At 43.7% G+C, this 17,880-nt stretch overlaps 3 protein-coding genes and 1 pseudogene across 5 annotated transcripts in view; 2 read left to right on the forward strand and 2 right to left on the reverse strand.

Moving 5' to 3' along the window:
* The window catches only part of LOC119385938 (serine/threonine-protein kinase ULK3-like), a 1,511-nt gene extending 341 nt beyond the window's left edge, over nucleotides 1-1,170 (reverse strand). Inside the window, exons 1-4 of the mRNA XM_049414165.1 lie at nucleotides 1,037-1,170; nucleotides 816-956; nucleotides 614-734; nucleotides 428-532 (exon numbers count right to left, since the gene is read on the reverse strand). Of these exons, the coding sequence (XP_049270122.1) occupies nucleotides 428-532; nucleotides 614-734; nucleotides 816-956; nucleotides 1,037-1,132 (463 nt within the window). The 5' untranslated portion in view covers nucleotides 1,133-1,170. The remainder of the gene's footprint in view (nucleotides 1-427; nucleotides 533-613; nucleotides 735-815; nucleotides 957-1,036) is intronic.
* Nucleotides 1,110-2,630, forward strand: LOC119385939 (elongation factor Tu-like; annotated as a pseudogene).
* A 1,216-nt stretch (nucleotides 2,631-3,846) lies between these two features.
* On the reverse strand, nucleotides 3,847-10,947 carry LOC119385940 (uncharacterized). The gene is made up of 7 exons (XM_049414166.1): nucleotides 10,942-10,947; nucleotides 10,120-10,205; nucleotides 9,160-9,207; nucleotides 8,988-9,051; nucleotides 8,841-8,892; nucleotides 7,106-7,172; nucleotides 3,847-4,030 (listed from the first exon to the last, which is right to left on the reverse strand). Exons 1-7 carry the CDS (start codon nucleotides 10,945-10,947, stop codon nucleotides 3,889-3,891), a joined length of 465 nt encoding a protein of 154 aa, XP_049270123.1. The 3' UTR covers nucleotides 3,847-3,888.
* A 595-nt stretch (nucleotides 10,948-11,542) lies between these two features.
* LOC119387399 (mortality factor 4-like protein 1) overlaps nucleotides 11,543-17,880 on the forward strand; it is a 30,282-nt gene continuing 23,944 nt past the window's right edge. Inside the window, exons 1-5 of one of the 3 annotated variants that reach the window (XM_049413502.1) lie at nucleotides 11,543-11,642; nucleotides 11,978-12,024; nucleotides 12,103-12,170; nucleotides 12,851-12,937; nucleotides 15,343-15,372. In XM_049413502.1, coding sequence (XP_049269459.1) covers nucleotides 11,615-11,642; nucleotides 11,978-12,024; nucleotides 12,103-12,170; nucleotides 12,851-12,937; nucleotides 15,343-15,372 — 260 coding nt within the window. In that variant the 5' untranslated portion in view covers nucleotides 11,543-11,614. The remainder of the gene's footprint in view (nucleotides 11,643-11,977; nucleotides 12,025-12,102; nucleotides 12,171-12,850; nucleotides 12,938-15,342; nucleotides 15,373-17,880) is intronic. The other 2 variants (XM_037654785.2, XM_049413501.1) reach the window with 2 other exon arrangements.

Here is a 17,880-nt window from a genome sequence, read left to right on the forward strand (position 1 = left end):
ATGATGCCGCAACCCACAGGGCCACTTTGTTGTCATATTGATCGCTGAGCAACATTTCTGGAGCCATATATAATGGAGATCCTCGAAAGGGAGCTGGCCAGGTCACCTGATCGCAAATACTGCGCAAACCCAAATCTGCACAGAACAAACACAATAACCCATGTGCAAAACATGTATAAGACGTTGGGATCCAACGTTATAGACACATGCTTCAGATGCACAACCAAAGCCTTTTAATACGTAGCGTTGCACCTCACACAGCTCTCAATATATTGTTGAAGTGGTTTCGATGAAATGCAAGGAAGACCAAAGTCGTACATACTTACAGCCACTCTTGACAATACGTCAGGTGCACTTAACTAGAATTTTTCACAAGATGTATAGGCAAAACCCTCATCATGCTGCCATATGTCAATTGTGACAATACCTGCGAGCTTCAGAGAAGGATTCCGCACGGAAGAGAGAAGGATGTTCTGTGGCTTCAGGTCCATGTGAGCAATATTGTGTTGATGGAGAACCCGCAGTGCCTTTGCTGTAAAGTCGAACCAAAGCCTTTATCGGTAAGCAACTAATGCTGCACGCTAAAACTGCAAGTAAATAGTGCATATCTCACCAAGCTGCTGAAGAAATTTGCGAACTATGGACTCTCGAAGTCGTTTGTTGGCCCGTATAAAGCGGTGCAAATCGCCGCCCGCGCAGTATTCCATAATGAGGTAAATAAACTGCTGATTCCACTGCAGATACAACAGCAAAGTACACATTGAATATGCAGTACTACACCGCCATCAATCAATATATGCCACACATACTGTTACCTGGAAGTCTATAAGTTCCACAATGTGCTCGTTCTTTATTCTCTTTAATATCGCTATTTCCGTAAGCAAATTCTCGGTTGCTGTCTTCGTGAGAGAGCTTTTGGAGATGCATTTTATAGCAACGACTCGTCGTGCACCTGTCTGAAACATGCAAGCAGGACGACATTAAAAGAAAGGATAAGTTTCACTGATATATAATACTTAAAATGTGAGAATTTTACCTTGTGGTACGCTTTGAAGACAGTCGCATACGTTCCCTGTCCAAGTTTCTCGGTAAAAATATATTCGGGAAGCTTGTGCTCGTACAGCTGAGCCATGAGACCGAAACTCGGTTATGTTGAAGATAGAAAGCCGGTTTGTAGCCGCGCCACAGTATTTTCTGCTCAACTACGAAACAGCGGCCGCTCTGCGATAAGTTTCGCTTAGAAACATGGCGCTGCCCATGTGTTTGCCGCAGAGTTTACGGCTGTGCGTTCTTCGAGACACTTGTTTGGCGACACTTAAATCGCCGCGCCGCCCCACATCGTTCTTCAGAACAGCGTTTAGCAGACACTACGCTATCAAAAAAGTGCTAAAGCCGCTTTCGGGGACCGTGGAACCGAGTACGGACAAAAGGCCGTACATCAATGTAGGCACCATTGGTCACATCGACCACGGTAAAACGACGCTTACTTCTGCTATAACTCGCGCCTTATACGACGAGGGACTTGCCTCCTTCATTAAGTATGATGAAATCGACCGTGCTCCCGAGGAAAAATTGCGAGGGATCACAATCAACGCGACGCACGTACAGTACAGTACGCGCGCGTACCACTACGCTCACACTGACTGCCCGGGGCACGCCGACTTCATCAAAAACATGATCTGCGGCACTAGTCAGATGGATGGAGCCGTGGTCGTAGTTGCCGCCGACGACGGCTGCATGCCGCAGACCCGAGAGCATCTGTTCGTCTGCAAGCAACTAGGCGTGAAAAAGATAGTAGGGTTTGTCAACAAGGCGGACATCGTGGACAGGGACGTGCTCGAGCTCGTGGAACTCGAACTCCGAGACCTATTTGAAGAGTACAAGTTCGAAGATTCTGCCTCGTCACCCGTAGTGTGGGGATCGGCCCTGAAGGCCATGGAAGGTGACGAATCGGAGTACGGGCTACCATCCGTGCGCAAGCTCCTTTCCGAAATGGACAGTTACTTCAAACCGCCTACGCGCGACGTTACGGGCCTCTGCTCATGCCGCTCGAGACCGCGATAATGTAGCGGGGAAGGGGCACCGTCGTCGTGGGACGCTGTTAGAGGAACTATGACCAGGAACCAACCAGTTGAACTCGTCGGCTTCGACGAGACCTTGCACACGTGGTAACAGAAATACAGCGTTTCAACAAGCCCATCGACGTCTGCCAAGCGGGTGACCATGTAGGCTGCCTTCTCCGTGGAGTCAAGGCTCAAGACGTTCAACGTGGAATGACCCTGGTCACCCCAGGAACAGCGACCTTGGGAAACCGCTTCGCAGCGCAGCTCTACCTGCTGTCAAAGGAAGAAGGGGGCAGGTCAAAGCCCATATCGAAGAAGTAACATTATGCCCATGTACTGTGGTACCTGGACAATGCCTTGTCGCGTAGACGTGGCAGGAGATAGTATGCTCATGCCGGGAGAGTTTGCCGAAGTGGAGCTGACGTTGCCAAAGAAGATGCTGATGGTTGCAGGCCAGAGCTTTTCCATCCGTGAGGAGAACATACTGTTGCGACCGGAATAATAAGCAGATCCTCCGAGTGTATAGCCACTACGGCTCAAGTCGGAAAGATAGACTTGGTAACATAGAAGCACGGAAGGCTTCGTGAAGTGTTTAAGGTACCGTCACCAATGTTAAACATTAGAAAAGTGTACTGAAGACTGTAAATTATTATAATGTCATTCTTACTCTGTTCATTGCATTGCTATGAATCAGCTGAACACATTGTTACTGCCTTTCTGACAAGAATATTGCACTCAAAGAAAAGACAACTAAGGACCTTCAGCGACTCTACTTATCAGTCTATAAACGTCCTGAAAGCTCCAGCTAATTTTATGTCTTTTCAAAGCATTACTTTATTATAGATGGCTTGCATGTGGCATCATTGGTGCAGCTTTTGAATGTACTGGCACTTCACGATGGCAGCTTTGATGAGATACAAGTTGCGGTTAACCTGCTTGAACGTGATGACATGGCAGGAACGCCTCTGTGCGTGAATAACGAAAGAACCTGCATGTGATGTTTTGATAACGTTGATGTGACATAGCAAACATCGCGAAACCCATGCTGGTGCTTTAACACAGCGGCTTCAGTGATGTCAGTGCAAGTCATTATATAATGCTGTACGTGGCTTTTGTTGGGAATACAGATGTGAAAGAGACACTGTGCTTAACTGCTGAATAATAGGTGTCGTAGAAACATTGTAGTAGAAAACAGCACAACAGACAAGGGCAGATGCACACAGGAGTGCTGACTACCAAATGGTGGTTTATTGATTAAACAAAATAAATGCGCAAGGAAAATGTGGAAAATAAGTAAGGTGGTATACATTGCAAGAACTAAGGCTTCCAAGTTTGTTGGACATCATGTGATGCACGATGACTGTCGGCCAGCAACTAACACAATGTGTCACACTGGATCACTTGAGGCACTTCTCATTTAAACTGCTGTACTAGGGCATGCATTGTATAATTCAAACTTCTGTCAGTTTTTTGTTTTGTTTTTTGTTCTTGTTTACCTGTTGCTTCTGTTCTATGGTTCACAAGCCACTTTTTGTGAAATAAGGTTTTCGGTCAGGAGCTGGAGCACCATCCCGTGTCTTCTTGCATAGTCCTATTTTTAGCCCTGTTAGTTTCATTCGGTCATCGAAAATCTACTTTTTCATGTAAGTGAAATAAAATTAATTTAGATTGGTTCAGCGTCTACCTAGTGAACGTGTTTTCTGGATGTCTCATCATTTGGATGAAAAAGGCAAGATATAAGCGTTCCACTTGAAAATATACCTAAAAGTTACCTGAAAAACACGTCTTTCTTTTTAGTAAAAATGCAATAAAGCTTCGAGTACACTCATAAAAACTTGGATATCTCATCAAGTAGCTCAACGAGACGTTCATGTTTTGCCCAGTCAATTGTAGATGAGGTTAACACCTGCAAGAGGATGTTGTTGAGAACTTTCAGCTTGTGTCGCTCCTTTTTCAGCTTTCTTTCGCTGGGAGGAAAAAAAAAGAAAAACAGGTTTGAAAGCCATTAAAAGAGTGGCAAATTTCATGGTTGATGGTTTTCAGTACACCCTGACCACTATAGACCTTATGCAAAAACTGCTGCCATCTAGCGGCCGCCATGCGCATTTCCGCCATGTTGAAGGCTAAGCGTGCTCCGCATGTGTACACATGGAACGTACATATCGTGTGGTAGCTGATACGAACGGCCATGCCACCATATTTTCGTGTGCCATGCTGTTCTGATTGAGGAAATTGGGGTGCTGAAAAAAAGGTTTACAGGCAACTGACCTCCATGCTATAGATTTGCTCGCGGCCGACGAGAAGCGGCAGATTGTTCCGTTGCTCCAGCTACTGCTGACGACTAACGCCGTGTTTACATTCACCATTCTTAATAGATGCGGTATGTGACAGCATCGGCACCCATCAGAGAGCACTCTTTTGAGTCATGCCGGAACAAGACAGTTTTTGCGCCGTGTGCTTGCAAACACAAACTACGGCTTCGTGTATGAGCTTCAAAGCTACATCGTGGCTACTTGCGCATGCCTACGCTGCTGTGGACACCATTACTTTGTTTACTACATTGCGATCACAATTACATGTTAGACAGGTAGGCCGAGCGCGTCATCGATTCTCAGCGAATGGACCGATTGTGCTGGAGCGTATTGTTTGTACTAGTTTGTTTTCGATTGTGGAGTTTAACAAGGTAGCATTTGGTGGGATGCTTTGCGCACTTATTGCTTCACTATGCGTATTTTTCAAGTATTTCATGTGCCATCACTGCTAAATTCAGAGGGGTGGCCCGGATGGCCTGACCTCCCCCGCCCCCTTACTTTTTTTAAAATTAATACCCCAAGCTCTCATGCTTGGGGTATTAATTAATTAATATCAAGCTCTCCCAGAAGTTGATCCCCCTTTGGAAAAATCCTGTATCCACCCATGTGTGCTACCACACGGGTGGATACAGAATTTTTCGAAGGTGGTTTCGCAAGCGTTCAGTCAGCGACGCAAAACTGCCTTGCGGAAACGGGCTGAAATTGTAAGGCGCCAGTAGGCCCCGGAAGGGATGATATGAACGTGAATATTCTTGGTGTATCGTGGTATTTACAAGTACATGTCGTTAGGATATTCAATAAAACACCAGCTAACCAGCACCTATTTCTTGGAGCAACTAACACTTTTCATGTTCACTTTTCACATACATGAGAAGTGGAAATTCTTTACATTTCAATCGTGCGGTCATTCTATTTATAACATATGTCAGTGACTACAGCAGCGAAATATTTTTGCTTCAAAAATAAAAAAGGACAACGTTTTATTTAAAATTAGATACCCGATACATTTGGTCAAAGTAGACTGCCCCTTATGAAATACGCTTTGAAATGGGTCAACAGCACTTTCTTACCGCCATCGCTGTGCCTAGTCGTGTCGCGCGCTAAAGCCTCCTCACAACCATCCTACACTACACGCATGATATTGAGATAGCTGACAACGCTTTATTTGTTACACTGAAAACAGACAGACAATATTTATAACCTAGAGCAAAGCTTGATTCTCAATGACGGTGGGCCTACATGTGACTCGGTGATAGACTTGTACCTTCTTCTTGTTGTGAGGCAGTTCTTTACATGTAGGTAATAACTGTCTTCGTAATAACTAAGAAATGCCAGTAACGTGTACATGCCATTACGCACTCGTGTGACGTTTTTACGCCCCAATTGCCCTCTATCAAAGCAGACACAAGCAAGGAGTTATAGCAGTGACAGCAATACGGTTCGGACACAAGCCTCCAACGTGGCGCCGAATCGGTAGCTTCGTCAAACCTCCGACAGATGGCAGCAATTTCGCATAAGGTCTATAATGCTATGTTGTGGATGTTGCAAAAAAAAGCAACCCAACATGGAACAGGAGATGACAGATAATTTTAGGGGTTCTAAAAGTATGGATTACAGAGCAAATTTTTGTAGCTTATACTTGGGTAAAATTAAAGAGAGGCAGAGTTTGATAGGTGATAAAACTGAAATAGAGAGGTAACCAGCAGTTTATTATCACAGCAATAGAACAGGTGCAAAGAGAACAGAACATATTGAAGGAAGTGATTAGATTTGGAAAGAGGAGACACATGGACGGTATTAGACGCACAATGCAGGGGAAATTAAACATCCCAGCAATATGTGTCTCAAACATAAGGCACTGAACCATGCTCCTAACTTGGGCTGCAAAAAACGGTATATTTTCCGTACCTTGTCCACATCTCTCTTTCCCTCCAGAGTCCAGAGGTTACTATTCCTATTAACAACCTGTTCAGATCAAGCTTAACTGGTGATTTTTAGCAGCATACCCTCATTTAACATGCTTCAATCTTGACCTTTCGTAACATGGCATTCTAAGCTTACATACTGTTTCCTCTCAGCAGTTCTGTTCTGTCATACAATGTTTACTGTGTCATAAGTACCTCAGCTACTACATTTCTCTAAGCTAAGGCATATAGCAAAATATGAAACAGATACCAAAACACATAAATGACTAGAACTATGACAACAAAACTAATAAAAGTAACACTGCAATGATAAATTAATGATATCTACACTTTAGAGTCATCGTCCATTCAAATGCAAAAGTCTTATAAGTGTTCTCCACATACTAAATAGATGGTAGATCCAAATACACACTCCAGTCAAGTTTCGTCCATAGTACACAGCCATAAGCATGCCATTTCGTGCATAATTGTATGGGACTATTTATCAAAAAAGGTGGCCTGCATGAAAGGGATAATTGACAACCACCCATTTGTAGCATGAAGCCACAAGTAAATCCATGCGCATAACTAAAAAAGGAAGCCTCTTAGTTGATGACAAATTCGTCGTTGTCGGGGGATCGAACCTGGGATGAACACCTCTCTGGGGCGGTCGCTCTATGAACTGAGCGAACCAGGATGCTCACAATTGGCAGCACAAGGGCGAAACAAAGCACACAGACAAAGAATATTAAAGAACTCATATGTATTTTGTTGCAGTGCACTGCAACGAAATTCAGGATGCATTTGTTGTAGTGCACAAACTTACTTTTCCAGCGAAGGCTTGCCTCCTTGATCCAGCCTTTTGTTTGATGAAAACTTCTTATCAATATAGCCTGAAAAATTTTTAACATTACTTTCATCAAAATGTCCAACGTTGCATTAAGAAGAACCAAAGATCACAGAAGTGGACATCAAGGAATGAACATTTTTATCGTAAAGTTGTGCAGCACCATGAATGTGTGCAAATATGCATTATTGATGTAGGAATCATTCACAGAACAATCTACAAACCAGAGGTGGCATTCTCGAGCAACCGCTTTCATTTATATTTTCGCTTTCATGTGACTAATGCCCAATGCGCGTGTGTCTATGTTACACGCTGTCAAACAGCATTTTGCACTATTTACATGAAAGATTGTAAACATGAAACAATCCTCAAAAGTGATCACACTATACTCGCGGACAACTTTTCTTGGCAATGAAGCTACTGCACATGTACTGCTCCACAAAGTGGTCCGGTTCGGCGCATGTTTCGAATTAAGCTGTGGTTTGTGAACCTTCCGTATCTCCTGTGACTGCCGAGTGATTATTAGAGTGGCCATCATAGGCTTCGGCAGCCATTTGATAGTGAAATTAGTCACAAGCTCCTTCGGCAAGTAGTCGGAAAAGCTGGAGGGTGACGAGCGCTCACCTGAAGACGAAGACGCCATTTTGACTGTGAGGTCCACGTAAAAGGTGCGATGTTTTTACACGCGCAAAACCGCAAAATCAAACTGCATAAAGTGAAACGAATACAAATATCTCCTTGGTGTGTGCTGTCCCTCTTTTCAAACAGCACCCTGTAGAAAATAAAGTAATATTGCTGTTGTTTTTTTCTCATGCAAGGAACACGGACGCAATTGTGGGACTATATTCTTCAAAAATAGCACACGCGTAGTTCGGCTCTGTAGCCTTCCCTTCATTGCCAAGAAAAATTGTCCGTGAGTATTAGAACATCATACTCCTTTAGTAAAGTTTAAAGGGGCCCTGCAACACTTTTGCAACGTGGGCAGAAAATGCCGCTGATCAGCAGTCAAGGCTCCCGTACACATGCGAGCCAAATACTATAGCGCTGCATGCGGCAGGGAATTTACAACTATGTTTCAAAGACAGCTAAATTGTTTGCTGTTCTCTCAACAAATTACGTCGACGACAGGCCCAATTACATCAACGATGGGAGGGATACGGCCATTTGACGATTGCGAGAACGTGCTCAAGGTCATGATGCATGCTGGCATAGCTTCTTACCCCTTTGTCAGCAACCCCGGTGTAACTTCCAGCACATTTGAAGAGAAAAAGCACTCAAAGCATGCAAATCCCTCCAACTCCACTCATACTCGATGGATTCAAAACATTTTTGTGGCAATCAATTCGTGAGGCAATAAACTCTGCCATCAATAAACGTTGCAAAAGGAAACACAAACAAGAACACAGAGGATTCCGTGTTTCCTTTTGCGTTGTTTTACCTATGGATACATACCAACTCGCTCACATTCAGATGCTATTAATAAACTCTGATAGTGAGGTCATTCAATGATTATTTAGAAAAATGTTGCAGGGCCCCAACAACTTTTAGGAAAATCCATAAGTGCACGACACATACTGTCAGAGGCATTAATTCTACACTTGACAGGCTTAACCAACAATGCATATCTGAAGCGTATTAAGGTGTTATCACCACTATTTCTTGCACATTTAGAGCATCATAACTAAAAAAAAAAAAGACAGTGGGAAAGACTCACTGTGGTAAGCACTCTTCAACTTCGATATGGTTGCATTGGCTTCTTCTAGCTCCTGAGAAGACAAAAAAAGTGTACACTCTGTGTACTTGAGCTTTCCATGAGGCTCACAATTCACTTGAACATGTGCATAAGCAGCAATTCACATACCTGCCTTTTCTTCATGACCTCTTCGCATATTCGTTGATTCTCTGCAGAGATGGCCAGGAGTTCACTGTTAAGTATCAAAGAACACATGCAAGGAGTGTGGTTCTCATTTTATCCCCACGACAAATCAACGTCCCAAAGCAAGACACAGCAGTGCTGATCAAACGGAACGTACTTGTCCTCCTCTATCAACAGCTCCACCTGTTTGTCAGCTAGCTGTAGGCTGAAAGAAGAAAGCAGATCAGCAGTTCATAAAACAAATCACTCAATATGATTCAGAACATTAAAAATTGGCTTTATTTTTAATTTCTCTAAACTCGTCTTTACAACAAACCAGCTTTACACGGTCAATCTTACTAAAACGTCTGCAAGTCAAATTCGTGTTTCTTTAACACTGTGTGTAAAGCACGAAGCTACAAATGAAATCCATACAGATTTCGCTTCCCAGCAGATGGCAAATTTGTCCTGTACCGGGATTCGGACCCAAGACCAACATCTTTCTTTGGTGCACGCATTTCACGGTAAGCCATAAGAATAAGGGGAACCGAGAGGCTCGAGAAGCCTCATGTCTTATGTGGATTCGGTTGTCATGTTGTTTCGTACGATTGTCGCCAGCTAAACAGGCGAGATGAAAGGAGAGTAATTCTTCCGTTTCATTTATAGCTGATGCGCAATTAGACCCTTCGTTTTGGCTACGTAAACAGAAAGAAAATGCGGATAGTCCAAAGTGAGGAGAGGTTACAAGATAGACAGTCAAGCACCCAGAAGAATCTCCAGGGTTTTATGCAGAATAAAAGGCACTTGCCTTCATCATCAGTCTTGAGGCATAGTACCAACTTTCTGGGGTGATTCCTCTGCCATCTGAGCTTATTAAGAAGCCAGCAGACCGCAGAATGAGGGTGAATTAATTATTAACTTGAAGTACTCGTTTTTAGCTTTCCACTGAACCTGGAAAATCGGTTCTGTGCACAAGGTGGAGAAAGGTGAATTTCCTTCTATTGTGAACCTTCACCCATCTTGCGGCAGAACTTATCTGCCATGTTCTCTGCAGAGCAACGCAACAGGCTTTTTAAGGACTTCACAGCCAATAGTACAAAATGAAAGCTTCCATTCACGCTTTTAGCTGCTGGCTTACCTTTGCAGCAATGCCAAGTCTGTAGTGAAGTTGTTGATGCTCGCCGCATGCTCTTCCAGTAGTGCAGGCTCACTAATGAAAGAAGACTAAACAATAAGGCTTGACCTACTTATCATCATTATGCACAGTTGACATACAGCCTTCATAAGAAACGCTCTACATGCCTTTCAGCTGAATCCGGGGCTGATCTTCTTGCTGAAGAAGAAAAAGTTGACGCTTGTTCAGTAAGCTCTCAAGCGTGCTTAACGAAATCTCTAAATGTGAAACCAACTTTCTAAAAGATCTGCTTAATGGCTTGCTGTCATTACTCATGCGAATTAGCTTCATTGTAGTTTAATCATACACCTGCCATCATTTTTCCTGGAGCTTCTCAATCTCAGCACAGCTTGGCACATGTATGTGAACACAATGTTAAATTGTAGAGTCCCAGTGACTGCCTTGAAAACCTGCCTTACAAAACAAGTGCTCTTAATCGCACGCCTCGACTACCTCCACTACGAGCTTGTGCTTTTATGTATCTTTCTTTAGTGCACGCATTTCGCGGTAAGCCATAAGAATAAGGGGAACCGAGAGGCTCGAGAAGCCCCATGTCTTATGTGGATTCGGTTGTCACCTTGCTTCGTACGATTGTCGCCGGCTAAACAGGCGAAAGGAAAGTAATTCTTCCGTTTCATTTATAGCTGATGCGCAATTAGACCCTTCGTTTTGGCTACGTAAACAGAAAGAAAATGCCGATAGTCCAAAGTGAGGAGAGGTTACAAGAGAGACAGTCAAGCACCCAGAAGAAGCCCCGGCGTTTTATGCAGAATAAAAGGTGCTTGCCTTCATGATCAGTCTTGAGGCGTAGTATCAACTCTTCCAAGGTCTTTATGTACTCGTGGACAGGCAAAGTGGCCCCATCATCAACCTGATCGCGCGATGATGTGGAGCTGCTTGATCTGTGCCAGGGGTATATCGAGTGCATGATTAAACGATGCGTGATGGCTTATGACATGCTCAGAACGCACCCACTCATGAAGTTTTCTGCAGCGTAGCTGTGGCTGGCAAAGCCACGAAAGAAAAATCCAGATTCAACGAGAGCCGGAGGAGTTTGAACGCCTGAATCACGGCCTACTGGGCTAATAGTTTGAGCCACACAAGAGAAAGTCCCGTCAAAACACTGACGAGTTCCAGTTTGAACGTTTGAACTTAACGCCGAGAAGCAACGCCAGCAACGCTAGAAGTCTAGAACGCTTCAACCAAAACGTTTTGGTTTCGTTTTCATTCCTAATGGTTACTTTTTCGCTGAAAGTGATGTTCTCAGCTAGAAAAAAAATTATTTGAATCTTGGCTACTGATAAAAATAAATTGCTACTCTTAATCTTATTAATTAATGCTACCTGGTCAAAGCAGCCAAAGAGGGTGAAGGGGGTCTTCAACTACTTGCGTTGTATCATTTGTCTATTTGTTGCCTAGCGCGCTCTCGCCTCTTTCTTCTGCTCTGCCGGTAAACAACATGGCGCCGAAAGCCCGCTTTCAAGATGGTAAGAGGACCAGTTATTTCTTAATTTATTGTTATTTGTCTGTGTGGGACCGTTTTTAGTTTTGCGAAGAGCTGTGACGAGCTATTCTTGTCATACAGAGAGTGATTCGATCTCCGTGTAAGTTGTTCACGCGCGGGTGTGAGTTTTTAAGTAGCGAAGTTGCGAGTTGGTCGGCGGCACTGTTGTGCGGCGTCCCCGCAAGATCGCCGCATTTCCTTCAACCGCGATTTACTGCAACGTCCACTGTTTTGTACGGTGTCGTACCTCTCAATTGTTGTCAAGTGTGGCAGTCGGCTTGAATATTTGATTTTCCTTTCATTTTTTTTTTTTTCTAGGCGAAAAGGTTCTGTGCTTTCACGGGCCTCTGCTGTACGAGGCGAAGGTGAGTGGGTCTGACAGCCTCTGCTGGCCTTTTGATCTATATACGGAAGCAACGTCATTCGTTTGATTTCTGTTACAGTGCATCAAGGCCCAAGTTAAAGACAAGCAAACCAAGTACTTTATCCACTACAGTGGCTGGAACAAAAAGTAAGGACGTTAGTTTTCTATCGAAAATATCGGGTCAGCGTCTTGTCACGTGGCTACCGCCACTTCGTCGATCCCAACATTCGAAATAGCAGCCACATTTATCGTGAAGCTGTTGTGGGACTGGAAGGTTCCACAATAGTTTGCGTGCGGGGCAGCGTGGTCGGCATATCAAATGTCTAAGAACAGCTATCAACGCAGTCTGCGACAGAACTCCAAAGCGGTCGTATGACAGAGGTGTCAGTGAGAACGCGCCGCCACACGCTGGCATCCATGATAGGCTATCACTACGAACACTCAGCAACGAGGCCGTCGAAACGCGCTGACAGACGCCGCCCCTGCATACAGGAACGTGCGTCGGATGTAACGTAGAGTGTTGGAAGTAAAATGCTCGGATATACTGAAGCGTATGAACAGACCTGCAAGTAGTGGAGCACTTTCACCACACATTGGGAAGCATTCGCGGTCTTGGGCAGACATTGCGGCAGTAGCAGTGCATACACCTGGGACTTACAGCAGGTGTGGAAGCTTTCCAAGACACCTGTGCTGTAATTGATGTATCAGTTGCCTTGATTGGCATACTTTTTATTTTTTTCATAAAGCCTTGGGTATGTCGTCATGAAGTGCTTAGAACATTTCAAATCATATTCACCAGCATTTACCCGACTCTATCATGATTTCAGTTGGGACGAGTGGGTTCCCGAAAGCCGTGTTCTCAAGTTCAATGATGTTAATCTCCAAAAGCAAAAGGAGCTCGAGAAGGCGCACCTGTAAGCATTGCATTTTTTATTCCCTACTATATTAAGTTGCCTTACTTGCAGGAAGCATGTTGTGCATATTTTGTAGTTTGCCTGCATATGTTTGCATGCTTGCCGTATTTGGCTTAAGATCTAAATTACCGGTAAAAAGCACATACACGAAAAACTGCTACACACATTGCTTTTGTTTGACAATTGCATTTGCTTGGTTATGTAGCTGTTCTGATATGTGCACCTGTGCATCCCTTCACATCATTCTGCTTGTGCTGCCTAGTACATACAGTTGTATGGCTGTTACACCATAGTGCATACATACTAAGGACCAAAATTTTAGGGCCAGATTTACGGGCAGCAAAATTTAATTCGGGCGGTTTCTTGCTTTACACACACGTTCAGTGTATATGTTTATATATCATAGAATCCCTCATACCATGTTCCATGGCTTTAATTTTAATTATTTAGTTTAGCAAACAATATTTTTCTAGAAATAATGCTTGTAATATTGACGTGCTGGAGCTTAGGCCCCAAATTCAAAAGTGAAGCTTTGACTGTCATTTTCTTTTCTTGTACAGAAACCACAATGAAGAAATTAAGAACAGCAGAGTTTTCAAAAATAGCTTAACTGTCTAAAGTGATTTAGTGGATGAGTTCATCAACCCTCTAAGGAGCATTTAGTGTGGCTAGCGTCATCAGGATTTTTGCAATTATGCTTTCGTAAGTTGTGAATTTTCGCTTCTTGAAGCATTGCTTGAGTATGTACAGTTAGCGACAGAACTTCGTGGTGTGCAGAAGCTGCGAAAAAGTTTAGTAAGACCGCCACAAAATGTGGAAGCACTGCCTGTATCAGCCCACAACACAAGTGCCAAATGTGGTCCAGAATTGCTGGCTCCGTGCCTTGAATGCAAAGTGCTTGAGCTCTTCCTCTGTTTCTGCATTCCAAGAACTTCTGCGATCATGTGCACAGTCAAGAGGCGTTATGAAATGGTGCTTCTAGCAAGCTTTCACCACTTGTATCACAAATGGCTGGGCATCACTTGCGAGCAAGCTGAGATGGTGATGTTTTTTTTTCTCCCCGCTTTCCATAGGCTGCATGTGCAGTCATTGCGAGACCAGCAACCTCTGAAGTGCACAGGTGCTCTTGTGCGTTTGCAAATTACCATCTATTAGGAAGTTGCCCTGATGTTTATTAACATCTTGGCACTCAGCCTTTTCACATCTTGTGGCTAGACACTGTACGTCCACACCACACTAATCTTGCTCACAGGTGGCACCGTCATTGACATGTATTAGCATGACTAGTGTAGACTTCTTGGATTCCTTTCTATAAGCAGTGCACTTTTTTGGTGGGGATTTGTGATCAGTAGGCTTTGCCTTGCAATGCTGTTTCATGGCAAACTGTCGCAGTATTGTGGCAAATAATCCAAGTCACATTGCACTACAGCTTACTGATGACAGCAGCTGAGTCTAGCATTCAAAAGGAACTTGAAATTCTGTGGTTTTACGCCTGCACATCCCATACTAGAAGCCAAAAAATACTTGAGGGAATTGCGCAAGTGCCTTCCATGACATGATTGTGATACACACATGAAGCACTCCTTGGTGCGGCAACAGAAAAAAAAAATTTTTTTGAACTCGTTCACCAATATTTTATTCAGATCGCATTGACATTTTCATTCATTCAGGCTATGGATCAAGTTTGACCTAGTGTACATGTGATCAAGTGAATGTACCTGTGGCTCTGTAGTAGAACACGTCACAGCATCTCCGGCTCCTGAGCGTTTAGTTGTCTTTGCACTTGAATTCTAGCCTGAGTATCAACTGTGATAAATTCACTATAAAGTCAGCAGAATGTGGCGGCCTTAACTAGGCAATAAAGTGCCCATCTTGTGCTGAGCGCGTCGACAGCACTGAGAGTGAAATTCTTTGCTATATATTACTAAAAACAAGTTTTTCCTAACCGTGTGGTTGAAACTGAAAGGATCTGTGACTAGGTTCCTGAACATTGCTGTTGGGCCAGATCAGTTGGAACCGAATAACTGTGTCAGTTTAAAAAACTGGCGCTTAGTTTTCTTGTGCAGCTATGCTTGGGGGTAACTAGGGTATGGTTTGGCTGCAGTTAGCATTTGTCTGCAACTAACACGTTAACAAATTGCTCACTCTGTCTCCTGTGCGCTTCTGTGGCTACTGACTGGGAGAGCACCTAACAAGCTTGCAAAAGTTACAGCTTTGCAAGTGGCAGCTGACTAGAAGTACCCCAGACATTTGCGCACTCATTCTGGCTCTGCATTAGTGTCATCACTAAGCTTAAACGTGCATTGTTTTGTGTTTTGTGGCTTTTGTTTTTTTTTATCATAGCGCTTTTTCACCCCATCAGTGTGTGTGTATGTCTGTGTGTTTTTGTTTCTTGGGTTGCTCAGGTCCTCCGCCTCTCATTCGCACTCTGCTTTGTAAGTACCACCCTCCCCCTCACTCCATGTGCAGTCGCCCTTGCTAGCTGGCTGCCCACTTTGCCTTGCTATATAGTCCACTGCTGAGATACCAGTACAAGCTCTGAATTTCAGTGTTAGACACATTTAGCACAGTGGAAACATATTAGCATAGAAAGCTCCTGAAAGGCAGGAGTTCTGCTGGGGCCATCTTGTGACACAGTGTCACTTGCCTGCTGGCATAGATGTTCTAGCAGTCAGTGAAATAATCATTCTGAAGTGCAGGCAAAACAGGACTTGGAGAGTGAGGTGATCTAGAGATTTTCCAAGCTGTAGCCAACATATAGTTTTCAAGTTGTGTTTTCAATTCAAGAAGAACATTGCGCACATCTCGGAGCATTCTCTGTACGTTATTTGGCTTCTGTGGTTCCTGTGTGCTATATGGTGAACTTAACGTACGTAACGTTTATTGATGCTGAAAATAGCATTGTTGAACACGGCACACGAGAACGACTTTCACTTCAGCACAAATTCTCAAACTTGCTGTGTTCTCACTATCGTTGATCGCCAGTCAGCATTGAAATGAGCTTTCGTTTCCTCTAAACTCGCAAGTAACATTGCATATAGATGCAGGGCATGTCCACTTTCTTCGCCATTTTGGTATGTAAAGGCCTAATGGTATGGTAGTGAATTGCCTTGCCTTAGACGCGTCTGCAACGAGGCGCCAGAACTGTTTAATGTTTCAACAATACTTGTCTTTGCCGGCCCTCTGTGATTAATTCGTTGCCTCCATGGGACGTCCCTTATTTGACCACTTTTTTTCCCTAAGATTTCTGATGCACCATATTGATGATAGTGTTGCGAGAAGTGGCCACCGGGCCACTGTTTTCAGATATATCCTCCACTAATCTGCGACGCGACTACACTAGTAGTGCACCTGCGCTGCATTAAAACTCTCAGTGAAAGCATTTTTAGCAGTGGCTACAATTAGAACCAGAAGACAGCGGGAACACCATGCTACTTGTCTATTGTAATGTGCATCTGTGTGAACTGCATTGTTCACAATAGATTCAGCCTTATGGAACCTGTATTCATGTGTTCCTAGCACAAGAAGAGATGCATGCCGCTCAAGCTTGTCTGAAGCGCGGTTGCTCTTTTGCTGTGCAGACATTGTGGATTGGCCTGTGCTACGAAATTAATTTGTGGCTCCGTCACTCATGCTCTACTTCTGCAGCAGAGCAGAGGATTTGACGATGTGGTTATATGCAGTATTGTATGTAGGATAGGGATTACTAGTATTAATTCATTTATTTGCTCAATATCAGTGAAATGGCCTTGCTTGTTGTGCCAGCGCTGCAATAAGGGTGATAGCAAATGCTCAACACCGTCCGACCGGAGTACTCCAACCTATGCTTACTGAATAATAAAATAAAATTGCGTCTTCAAGTGCTTGCTTTCCAAGTAAGTCATACTTGCTGGCCAAAGCAGTTGCACTTCCATGCAAGTGAATATGTAGAAATGCCCGTGCATCACTACGTTGGGTGCATGGATCCCAGGTGGTCGAAACTATTCTAGAGTCTCCCCTTTCCCCACATTTTACTTAAGAGGACCACATTGTTACCATAGGCTTCAACTGTTTCTTTATTGTCTCTCTCATATGAAGTCACCATACAATGAAAACCAAAGAGAGCATAGGGGAAATATTTGGTTGCCAGCAGACATAATTGTTTAGCAGTCAAGCTTGACGGAACTGTAAACTAACTTTCTGCAAGACTACTGCAACACCTAATTTAGAGCAGCTGATATTTAGAGCTTGTATCGGTAGACACTGGTAAACAGTTGCTGAAATTCAGAGCGCATGCTGGATTATTTTTGCATGCTGTTTTCCCACTGCTCACAGCACGGGAAAATAAAAGTGTGCATGTCAGACTGAACTAGATGCCTAAATGATGTCATGAGGAATTGTAAAATTTCACTACAAATGCGTTTCTGTCTGCTTGTCATAGTAATGTGGACATGCTGACAGAATTCATCCCCTGCCTTCTTTCAAAGGATCAGATACCAAAACTAAAAAGTTCGGTTGTGCCTGCAAAAGCTCACTTTCTCATAATTACAGATAGTGTAATATGTGCAGTTGTGGAAATTTGAAATGTGAACACCCGTTTGGTACCACCCCAGTGGCACTGCGCTACAGAGCATGACTTTGGAGATTTAATCCCAGCAGTTATGGCCACACTCCTAGGCTGTGGAATTGAGCTTGCATTAGGAGTACTGACAGTCAGGTGAATTGGTACCGATTCATAATGAATGTGTAACACAAGATGAGGATTCGTGGTGTCTCTTTCTTGTCCTCATCTTCTGCTGCGCATTCAGTATGACTCAGCTTGTATGCTTATTTCTAGCGCCTATATTATCATTGGCAGCTGGACAAGCAGCATTGTGAAATCATGCCCTTGACGTATCACTCACAAAAGGCATCCTGCTTTGTAATTTTTTTTCTTTCGCATTTCGTCTGTTCACAACTGTGCA

The sequence above is a fragment of the Rhipicephalus sanguineus genome, chromosome 3 (assembly GCF_013339695.2).
Source record: "Rhipicephalus sanguineus isolate Rsan-2018 chromosome 3, BIME_Rsan_1.4, whole genome shotgun sequence".
NCBI lineage: Eukaryota > Metazoa > Arthropoda > Arachnida > Ixodida > Ixodidae > Rhipicephalus > Rhipicephalus sanguineus.